The 12,059-nt window shown below is 42.7% G+C and overlaps 1 protein-coding gene across 1 annotated transcript in view; it reads left to right on the forward strand.

The window, feature by feature from the left end:
- CCDC175 (coiled-coil domain containing 175) overlaps positions 1-12,059 on the forward strand; it is a 99,927-nt gene that overhangs the window by 21,853 nt on the left and 66,015 nt on the right. The window contains exon 6 of the mRNA XM_055436010.2: positions 11,499-11,621. Coding sequence (XP_055291985.2) covers positions 11,499-11,621 — 123 coding nt within the window. The remainder of the gene's footprint in view (positions 1-11,498; positions 11,622-12,059) is intronic.

The following is a 12,059-nucleotide window of genomic DNA, read 5'->3' on the forward strand; positions in this document are numbered from 1 at the left end:
CACAGTCAAAGGCTTTGGCATAGTCAGTAAAGCAGAAGTAGATGTTTTTATATAACTCTCTTCCTTTTTCTGTAAGGCAAAAATATAGGACACTGAAAGATGAACTCCCCAGGTCCATAGGTGCCAAATGTGCTACTGGAAATCAGTGGAGAAGTAACTCTAGAAAGAATGAAGAGATGGAGCCAAAGCAAAAACAACACCCTCTTGTGGATGTGACTGGTGATAGAAGTAAAATCTGATGCTGGAATGTTAGGTCCGCGAATAAAAAGAAAAGGCACAACCTAGAAGTTGTGAGTTATGTTTTATTTGAGGACTTCACTGGAGAATACAGCCTGGAAAGGTGGCCTCTCAAAAAGTTCTGAGGAAGTGTTCCAAAGAGTTAATAGAGGAGCCAGGATATATAGAGCTGAGAAAAACCACATAGTCCAACATTGAAACATTATTGCTAATCACACACAAAAAACAGATATCTCACGTTAATGATTTTAGTGCTTTTCTCTATATGGGAAAATGCAAGAGTACGGGCTCATTGAAATCATTCCTTTTGGAGCGGGAGGTAAGCAGCAGGGCACAACTTTTGAAAGAATGACATAGCCCAAGGACACAACATAAACAGATTAGAATCAAATGGATCCAAGATGGCAGACAAGTTGACTTTGACTAGACCTTGATCCTCAATCAGCAATCTAAATGACATACCAGAGGTGCCATGACACTTCCAAGCCTCTATCAAAAGACCAAGGAGTGGATGGTGGCCCAGTTCCTGGAAATCTCCACTCCTTCCCCGAAATAGTTGGAATAATCCTCCCACTTATTAGCATATGAAATTACCCAGTCCATAAAAACTAACCACAATCACGTTTCACAGCCACACTCATCCTCTCCCAGGGCCTACACTCTGTCTGTGGAGTGTGCTTCTCTCTGAATCTGAATAAATCCATTTCTTGCCTGTCACTTTGTCTCTCACTGAATTCTTTCTGTGATGACACATCAGGAACCTGAGCTTCATTTGGTCTTGAAACCAAGTACCTTGTATCTTGGCTGGGTTCAGGTCCCAGCCATGTGGATTAGCATCCCAATCTGAGGTAAACAGTTTCACTTTGTTATGAATCTTAACTCTCTAGGGCCAGTATCTTGTTTTACTCCATCCTGAATTCCCTCAGGGCACACCCATCCAGGCTTAGGCTGCACAGTAGCAGATACTTGATTGAGAGCAACATTCATTGTTTACTGAAATGGCAGGCCACATGTCTTTTGTGCACAGCCCCAACGCTGGTATTTTGAGACCAGCAATTTTGTGAGGCTCAGCAGAGATAACTACTGCCTCCTGAATTGTTAAGAATTCATCCTCAGAATAGCTTCTGATTGGTTCCTCTTTGTTCTTCTTCAGGTTGCTCCAGGAAAAGCAGGTTTATCTCCATTTTAGGTGTTGCCAGCAGCAACCTTCTTTTCGTCCATGTATGAGGGTCCAGCCCAGGATGACAATTGCTGTTGAGCCCCTGGTGCTTCCCTCTCCATCATGAGAATATTTATAGTTATCAACTGGCATAACTAGAATGCAGAAAATGAGACCTGGGCTTGCAACCTGCTATATTAAATACACATATATATGTATAAAGAAAGACAGAAAAAAACATTTATTATACTGCATTTCTTGTGTCTTAATTAAAATTTAGTGGAATATAGTCTCTCAGTGTTGCTTCCTGATCTGCATACAGGTTTCTCAAGAGGCAGGTCAGGTGGTCTGGTATTCCCATCTCTTTCAGAATTTTCCACAGTTTATTGTGATACACACAGTCGAAGGCTTTGGCATAGTCAATAAAGCAGAAATAGATGTTTTTCTGGAACTCTCTTGCTTTTTTGATGATCCAGCGGATGTTGGCAATTTGACCTCTGTTTCCTCTGTCTTTTCTAAATCCAGCTTGAACATCTGGAAATTCACATTTTATATACTGTTGAAGCCTGCCTTGGAGAATTTTCAGCATTACTTTACTAGTGTGTGAGATGAGTGTAATTGTATGGTACTTTGAGAAATCTTTGGTGTTCCCTTTCTTTGGGATTGGAATGAGAATTGACATTTTCCAGTCCTGTGGCCACTGCTGAGTTTTCCAAATTTGCTGGCATATTAAGGGCAGCACTTTCACAGCATCACCTTTTAGAATTTGAAATAACTGAAACTCCATCACCTCCACTAGTTTTGTTCATAGTGATGCTTCCTAAGACCCACTTGACTTCGCATTCCAGGATGTCTGGCTCTAGGTCAGTGATCACACCATCGTGATCATCTGGGTCATGAAGATCTTTTTTGTATAGTTCTTCTGTGTATTCTTGCCAAGTCTTCTTAATATCTTCTGTTTCTGTTAGGTCCATACCATTTCTGTCCTTTATTGTGCCCATCTTTGCATGAAATGTTCCCTTGGTATCTCTAATTTTCTTTTAAGAGATCTCTGGTCTTTCCCATTCAATTGTTTTCCTCTATTCTTTGCACTGATCACTGAGGAAGGCTTTCTTATCTCACTTTGCTATTCTTTGGAACTCTGCATTCCAGTGGGTGTATCTTTCCTTTTCTCCTTTGCCTTTCACTTCTTTTCTGAGCTATTTGTAAGGCCTCCTCAGAAAACCATTTTGCCTTTTGCATTTCTTTTTCTTGGTGATGGTCTTGATCATTGCCTCCTGTACAATGTCATGAACCTCCATCCATTGTTCTTCTGGCACTCTATCAGATCTAATCCCTTGAATCTACAGTCACTTCCACTGTATAATCGTAAGGGATTTGATTTAGGTCATATCTGAATGGTCTAGTGGTTTTCCCTACTTTCTTAAATTTAAGTCTGAACTTGGCAATAAGGAGTTCGTGATCTGAGTCACAGTCAGCTCCCCATCTTGTTTTTGTTGACTGTATAGAGCTTCTCCATCTTTGGCTGCAAAGGAGAAGACTCTTGAGATTCCCTTGGACTGCAAGGAGATCCAACCAGTGCATTCTAAAGGAGATCAATCCTGGGTGTTCATTGGAAGGACTGATGCTAAAGCTGAAACTGCAATACTTTGGCCACCTCATGCAACGAGTTGACTCACTGGAAAAGACTCTGATGCTGGGAAAGGTTGGGGGCAGGAGGAGAAGGGGACGACAGAGAATGAGATGGCTGGATGGCATCACCGACTCAATGGACATGAGTTTGAGTGAACTCCGGGAGTTGGTGATGGACAGGGAGGCCTGGCGTGCTGTGATTCATGGGGTCGCGGAGAGTCGGACACAACTGAGCGACTGAACTGAACTGAACTGAATATAATCAACCTGATTTCAGTATTGACCATCTGGTGATGTCCATGTGTAGAGTTTTCTCTTGTGTTGTTGGAGGAGGGTATTTGCTATGACCAGTGCGTTCTCTCGGCAAAACTGTTAGCCTTTGCCCTGCTTCATTCTGTACTCCAAGGCCGAGTTTGCCTTGTTACTCCAGGTATTTCTTGACTTCCTACTTTTGCATTCCATTCCCCTATAATGAAAAGGACATCTTTTTGGGGTGTTAGTTCTAGAAGGTCTTGTAGGTCTTCACAGAGCCATTCAACTTCAGCTTCTTTAGCATTACTGGTTGGGGCATAGACTTGGATTACCATGATATTGATTGGTTTGCCTTGGAAACGAACAGAGATCATTCTGTCATTTTTGAGATTGTATCCAAGTACTGCATTTCAGACTCTTGTTGACTATGATGGCTACTCCATTTCTTCTAAGGGATTCTTGCCTGCAATAGTAGATACAATGGTCATCTTAGTGAAATTCACCCATTCCAGTCCATTTTAGTTTGCTGATTCCTAAAATGTCAATGTTCACTCTTGCCATCTCCTGTTTGACCACTTCCAATTTGCTTTGATTCATGGACCTAACATTCCAGGTTCCCATGCAATATTGCTCTTTACAGCATCAGACTTTACTTCTATCACCAGTCACATCCACAACTGGGTGTTGTTGTTGCTTTGGCTCCGTCTCTTATTCTTTCTGGAGTTATTTCTCCACTGATTTCCAGTATCACATTGAGCACCTACCAACCTGGGGAGTTCATCTTTCAGTGTCCTATCTTTTTGCCTTTTCATACTGTTCATAGGGTGAAGTGGTTTGCCATTCTCTTCTCCAGTGAACCACGTTTTGTCAGACCTCTCCACCATGACCTGTCTGTATTGGGTGGCCCTACACGGCATGGCTCCTAGTTTCACTGAGTTGGACAAGGCTGTGATGCATGTTATCAGATTGGTTAGTTTTCTGTGATTGTGGTTTTCAATCTGTCTGCCCTCTGATGGAGAAGGATAAGAGGCTTATGGAAGCTTCCTGATGGGAGAGACTGACTGAGGGGGAAACTGGGTCTTGTTCTGATAGGCAGGGCCATGCTCAGTAAATCTTTAATCCAGTTTTCTGTTGATGGGTGGAGCTGTGTTCCCCCCCTGTTATTTACCTGGGTCCAAACTATGGTGGCCAGTTAATGAAGATAATGGCCTTCAAAAGGTCCCATGCACACACTGGTACAGTCAGTGCCCCCAACCTTGCAGCAGGCAACCACCGACACGCGCCTCCGCGGGAGGCTCCTGGACACTCCCAGGCAAGTCTCAGTCAGTCTTTTGTGGGGTCACTGCTCCTTTGTCTTGGGTCGTGGTGCACACAGGGTGCAGTTTGCGCCCTCCAAGAGTCTATTTCCTCAGTCTTGTGTAAGTTCTGGCAGCTCTATGGTGGGGTTAATGAGCAACCTCCTTCAAGAGGGCTTATGCCATACCTAAGTCTGCTGCACTCAGAGCCCCTGCAGCAGTCCACTGCTGACCCATACCTCCATAGGAGACACTCAAACATAGCTCTGTCTCAGTCTCCGTGGGGTCTCTGGATCCTGGTGCACACAAGGTTTGTTTGAGCCCTCTGAGCGTCTCTGGCAGATATGTGGTTTGATTCTAAATGTGATTTCGCCTCTCCTACCATCTTGCTGGGGCTTCTCCTTTGCCCTTGGATGTGGGATATCTCCTCAAAGTCACTCTAGTGCTGCACGGCTGTTTTGGGTAAGGGGTGGGGATTTTCAGAAATTTGGTCACTGCCTGCTTTCTGGCTTTTTATGGTCAGTTTTCAAACTGTCATGGCACTTGTGGGTGTGTCATTTAGCATATGCTAATATATTACAATGAGCATATAAAGAGGCTCAAGGTCAACTGAAAGTCAAATTTTCTGCCATCCTGGGCCTATCCGGTTTAACCAGTTTTTATAGTATTGTTTTTTTCCAAGGCTTTGCCCCTGCCTTCTTCATTCTTGTCTCAGTTTGGTTCTTGTGAGTGTTTCCATGATTCGTGCAAAGTTGCTTCAGTTGTGTCTGACTCTTTGTGACCCTATGGACCATAGCCCACCAAGCTCCTGTGTCCATGGAATACTCCAGTTATGAGTACTGGCATGGGTACCATGCCCTCCTCCAGGCGATCTTCCTAACTTAGGGATCAAACCCACAACTCTTACATCTCCTGCACTAGCAGGCAAGTTCTTTACCACTCAGTTCAGTTCAGTCGCTCAGTCGTGTCTGACTCTTTGTGACCCCATGAATCACAGCACGCCAGGCCTCCCTGTCCATCACCAACTCCCGGATTTCATTCAAACTCATCGAGTCGGTGATGCCATCCAGCCATCTCATTCCCTGTCATCCCCGTCTCCTCCCACCCCCAGTCCCTCCTAGCATCAGACTCTTTTCCAGTGAGTCAACTTGTCGCATAAGATGGCCAAAGTATTGGAGTTTCAGCTTTAGCATCAGTTCTTCCAATGAACACCCAGGATTGATCTCCTTTAAAATGGACTGGTTAGATCTCCTTGCAGTCCAAGGGACTCTCAAGAGTCTTCTCCAGCACCACAGTTCAAAAGCATCAATTCTTCAGCGATCAGCTTTTTCCACAGTCCAACTCTCACATCCATACATGACCACTGGAAAACCATAGCCTTGACTAGACGGACCTTGGTTGGCAAAGTAATGTCTCTGCTTTTTAATATACTATCAAGGTTGGTCATAATTTTCCTTCCAAGGAGTAAGCGTCTTTTAATTTCCTGGCTGCAATCAGCATCTGCGGTGATTTTGGAGCCCAAAATAATAAAGTCTGACACGGTTTCCACTGTTTCCCCATCTATTTCCCATGAAGTGATGGGACCAGATGCCATGATCTTCGTTTTCTGAATGTTGAGCTTCAAGCCAAACTTCTCACTCTCCTCTTTCACTTTCATCAAGAGGCTTTTGAGTTCCTCTTCACTTTCTGCCATAAGGGTGGTGTCATCTGCACATCTGAGGTTATTGATATTTCTCCCAGCAATCTTGATCCCAGCTTGTGCTTCTTCCAGCCCAGCGTTCCTCATGATGTACTCTGCATATAAGTTAAATAAGCAGGGTGACAATATACAACCTTGACGTACTCCTTTTCCTATTTGGAACCAGTCTGTTGTTCTATGTCCAGTTCTGACTGTTGCTTCCTGACCTGCATACAGGTTTCTCAAGAGGCAGGTCAGGTGGTCTGGGATTCCCATCTCTTTCAGAATGTTCCACAGTTTATTGTGATCCACACAGTCAAAGGCTTTGGCATAGTCAATGAAGCAGAAATAGATGTTTTTCTGGAACTCTCTTGCTTTCTCCATGATCCAGCGGATGTTGGCAATTTGATCTCTGGTGCCTCTGCCTTTTCTAAAACCTGCTTGAACATCTGGAAGTTCATGGTTCACATATTGCTGAAGCCTGGCTTGGAGAATTTTGAGCATGACTTTACTAGCATGTGAGATGAGTGCAATTGTGCGATAGTTTGAGCATTCTTTGGCATTCCCTTTCTTTGGGATTGGAATGAAGACTGACCTTTTCCAGTCCTGTGGCCACTGCTGAGTTTTCCAAATTTGCTGGCATACTGAGGGCAGCACTTTCACAGCATCATCTTTCAGGATTTGAAATAGCTCAATTGGAAGTCCATCACCTCCACCAGCTTTGTTCGTAGTGATGCTCTCTAAGGCCCACTTGACTTCACATTCCAAGATGTCTGGCACCACCTTTTTTCATGATAAGACTATTTATAAGTTCCAGTTAGGTCTGAGAGTTTTTATCCTTTAAAGCACCTATGTCTTCAGAAACAGTTTTACACTAAAACCATGGATTTTTTTTTAAGTGTAAATAGCTCAGCCTTAATCATCCTCAGAACAGGTGCTTTGTGAAGTCATTGACAAGGGGTCCCTTGGGCAGTCTGCAACCACTAACCAGAATTTTTAAAAGTCAAGCTCCATCGACCTTTTTAGTGGATGAAGCCTTCATTGTTAGCCTGCTCTGCAGTGCTGGAGTCAACTGAAATCCATGGCTCCTGTCATTGGGCTAGACCTTGCTTGGATTTATTGTTATTACAGTGAAATGGTGTCAGAATAATAAGAACCAAAAAGAGCTTTTCCTCTTTTCTTTCTCTACCCGCAACAACGCTGAGAGGGCTTCATTTCACCCACTGTTTCCAGCCCTCTGCTGGACTTTCTCTCTGAGCAGTCCAGAACTGCCACGCTGGAGGGGCTCACTAAAGTTACAGAGGTAAAAAGTGGGATGTATCTGCATGGGCACAGCTTGAGGGATGATGTGCAGGGCAGTGTAGGTGGGGAGTAGGGAGAGCCTTGTCTCTCTTTTTTTTTTAATTTCTGCTGGGGCTGAAACAATGGTCAGTGGTGGCCTGAGTACTACTTTCATTTGCCCACCAAAAGGAAGACTCCACCAGGCAGGGATTTTGTCTGTCTTTTTGTTGCTGAATTCTAGCACCATGATGGGTGCCTGGCATACCTTGCATGTAGTAGGCACTCTATAATATTACTGTATTGAATGATTGAGTTTCTAACTTCATTTTAAGCCCTAGAGAGAAGTTTCTACCCTCTCCTATCCCTTCCTATTCTTTAATATAAAGAATATAATATATTATATATAATATATATTTTACACAAAATTTTAAAAAGGAAGCCCAGAAGGACTTCAGATTGAGAATTTGAGAACATGATAGGTTCTCCTTCCTTTTGTGGATAGTGTTTCTCAGTCAAAAGCACTAATTAAATAAATAAGTGTGGCTTTACAAAAACAGGCAGTGGCTGGATTTGGCCAACAGGTAGTAGTTTGCCTACCCTTGGTCTAGTGCCCTTGGAGAAAAGGAGAAGTCTTAGAGTACTCAGATGCAAATAGCAAAAGCCTTGACTCAAACTTGCTTAAATAGTAAGGGCATTTATCATCTTATACAGTAGGAATTCCCAAGGTAGGGCAGACTCCAGGACTAGCAAGTTCAGTGGCTCATCCCTCTTCCATCTTTCATTTTAAGGCTGGTTTCCCTCATCACACAAGATGCCTGCCAGTGACAACTGGACTATATGCGTCCATATTCACATAGAAGAAGAAAACCTTCCCCAACCAGGGACATAAGCCTTCTTGCCAGGTTAAGCTAGTGCCCACCCCAGAATACTAACGAATCCTAAGGGAATGCATGTACTAGTGGGCTAGCCCAGTTAGGATGGATACTAAAAGTCAACCATTGATGCTCACTAAATGCACATCATATGCCATGGTAATGGCTTGTTAATTCCCTTTATTTCCAATGAGAAAGGAAAACCTGTTTACAGATGTCAGAGTCTTCAAACCCGTAAGGTCTCCTCTAACACAAAACAGAATTGTTTTTGCTAATGTTATTTCTATAATTGCAAGACTTTAGGAGAAGGTTTAAGCCAAAGAATGAGAACAGAATATCAATTTTCAACAAAATTTATTATCACCAAGTTTTATTTTAATGCACCTGTGCCCTAGTGCAGAGATAATTGATAATGATCACATTCATTCAGAGTAGCCACTTTGAGTGAATTGGCTGATGACTGATGGAAAACCACACCACTATATATTTTCATTAATTCTTTAATACAAAGTTAAACATGCTTTCTCAGGCCTTACTACTCACTTGCCTTGCTCTTGAAAATTCATCTTGCCAACAAATCCATGGTGTGTTTGATTTTAATAAGAAGGTGACTCATTTAAGTAAGATCTGACAGGTAATCACAGTATGTTTGATCTTAGTAAAATTGTTATTTATCCTGTTAATGAAAATAGTCAATAAACAATCTATAATAAGAACAGAAAAGAGTTTTATTTGAGCCAAGCAAAGAGTCAGACACGACTGAGCGACTGAACTGAAGAACTAGTTCAGAAGCCATCTTCCCAGATTACTCCAAGGAGCTGTTCTAGAGAAGCAAGTTTTTCAGCACAGTTTTATATCTTGTCAGAACAAAGACTACTAAACAAGTCAGAGTTACATTTCTTCAACGTTCTGAAAAAGAAAAAAAAAAAAAAAGAACAGACCAGCACCTGGGAAAGGAGTCTTATCATCAAAGGATTAACAGCATACTTAGCATCCCAGGAAGAGGGACATTTAATCTTTATTTTTAACACGAATTTTCTTATTAATGTTTCCTTTTCTTAAATAGTTACAGCTGATGTCGAATGCAGGTATGATAGACCACGAAAAGGCTATTTTAGTTAGCATAAAATTCAGGTTAGCTGATGTATAAGCCAGAGTGATTTCCTTATATCTCAATATGTGAAAATTTATCAGTCCCCAACAGGTTGGCGATCCCCCTCTATGGGTCCTTTGCCCAAGGTCACAAATGCCAGTCAAACGAAACAGGGTTCGGTACAGCAAATTAGGAACTCAATTCATTGATTAAGGAACAGAGAAGAGAGAGCTTGTGCTCTAAATACACGTACATCTTCCTGAAGGAAGGAGAGTAAACGAATTCTGAAGAGTAGGATGCAGCAGTCATCAGGGCTCTAGGAAAGGGGCGGAGATTTCTAGAATCAGGGCAGCTGGAGCATGCGCAGTCTTTCATGCTTCCTTGCGTAGGGCGTGAGTTGCGCCTTCAGTTCAGTTCAGTTCAGTCGCTCAGTCGTGTCCGACTCTCCGCGACCCCATGAATCACAGCACGCCAGGCCTCCCTGTCCATCACCAACTCCCGGAGTTCACTCAAACTCATGTCCATCGAGTCGGTGATGCCATCCAGCCATCTCATTCTCGGTCGTCCCCGTCTCCTCTTGCCCCCAATCCCTCCCAGCATCAGAGTCTTTTCCAGTGAGTCAACTGGTCGCTGCTGCTGCTGCTGGTGGCGGTGGCGGTGGCGCCGCCGCCGCCGCCGCCGCTGCCTCACTTTAGTCGTGTCCGACTCTGTGTGACCCCATAGACGGAAGTCCACCAGGCTCCCGCGTCCCTGGGATTCTCCAGGCAAGAACACTGGAGTGGGTTGCCATTTTCTTCTCCAATGTGTGAAAGTGAAAAGTGAAAGTGAAGTCGCTCAGTCGTGTCCGACCCTTAGCGACCCCACGGACTGCAGCCTACCAGGCTCCTCCATCCATGGGATTTTCTAGGCAATAGTACTGGAGTGGCTTGCCATTGCCTTCTCCGCCAGGGAAGCCCTAGCAGAGTACAAATACCCTTTTTGGGCAGAGATTTTAACATGGTAAACAAGCAAAGTTAACTTTCCGACACCTCAGGGTCTTATGTGCACAGGAAGGGCATTCCTGTGGTCAAGTCATACAGCCAGTTCAGGGTATTTGACCACTGAATGTCTCTTAAGGCATAGGCAGAAAGCATTTCTGCCAAATACCGGGTGCTTTTGAAACAGAGATAAAGTAAGGATCCTTTAGCTCTCGGGGCTGGTATGGGTGACACAATGGTGAGTTGTTCAGGGCTGTGAGTTGCCCTACCTTCAGTGATTTTGGTTTTGGTCTGTTTTATTCCTCATTGGAAGGACTGATGCTGAAGCTGAAACTCCAATACTTTGGCCACCTCATGCAACGAGCTGACTCACTGGAAAAGACTCTAATGCTGGGAGGGATTGGGGGTGGGAGGAGAAGGGGACGACAGAGAATGAGATGGCTGGATGGCATCACCGACTCGATGGACATGAGTTTGAGTGAACTCCGGGAGTTGGTGATGGACAGGGAGGCCTGGCGTGCTGTGATTCATGGGGTCGCAAAGAGTCGGACACGACTGAGCAACTGAACTGAACTGAACTGATTCCTCATTAAATAATGTGAATTTAAATTTCTGAACCATTCTTAATTCCTTTCTTTGACTCTGCTAATGTGCTGTAAATCTGTTTTTTTATTTTATATATTGTTGTATTTTACCAGTAAATTTTTTTATGTTTTTATGTTTTACTAGTAAATTTTAGAACAAAAGCTTCTTTTATAATTTGCTTTTAATGATCATTGTTTTATTGTGACTCTTTTACTAGTTCAGCATTTCATAATTACAGTTCGGTCTTTGTGATTTATTATTTTTCCTTTGATGCTTCAAGATAAGCCCAAACCTGGTTGTTTTAATTTGATAAAATACTTAGGTTAAATATGGTATATGTAAATATGAATTAGGTTGGCAATAATTTTTTAAAGGATTTCCTAAACTTTGTTGTCATCTTAAGCTTTATGATTGGTTTATTATGTTTATTAATACAGATTGAAAAATATAAACAACTCTGTGAACTTAACAGAAAGGAAACTTACGCAAAGAAGAAAGACTTGGATAAATTAAGGCTTACAATGACAAAAATGAAAGAAACTGTTACTACGAGCACAGTGGTAAGAAGAAATAACCTGGTTTTTCATGCCTGACCCCAGGCATCTTAATATACACTGCCTTAAACATAGCAGGAGTTTTTATAAAAAAAGGAGTTGATTTTAATTCATCTTCATGCCATTCTGAGGAGAATGTTTTGAGCATGTTAACATTTTCTGACATATTATTTAAAGTGTCATAGTGCAGTTATGTTTTCTTCAGGAATATGACGAAAAGAAGTAAGTTTGGAATGGCTTAGGTATAAATTGCATTTAATGGACTGCCCAACCCAGAAATTGAACCCAGGTCTCCCTCAGTGCAGGCAGATGCTTTACTGACTGAGCTATGCATGAAGTCCCTTTAATGGGCCAAAGTACTATAAAACTGGTTTTGAAAAACACATATAGAACTGACCAAATGCATACAGAACCTTATGTAATGTTTCTGTGAGATTGCTTTAT

Source organism: Moschus berezovskii, chromosome 9 (genome assembly GCF_049115385.1).
Source record: "Moschus berezovskii isolate FMDL1 chromosome 9, NW_MosBer_1.0, whole genome shotgun sequence".
Lineage (NCBI taxonomy): Eukaryota > Metazoa > Chordata > Mammalia > Artiodactyla > Moschidae > Moschus > Moschus berezovskii.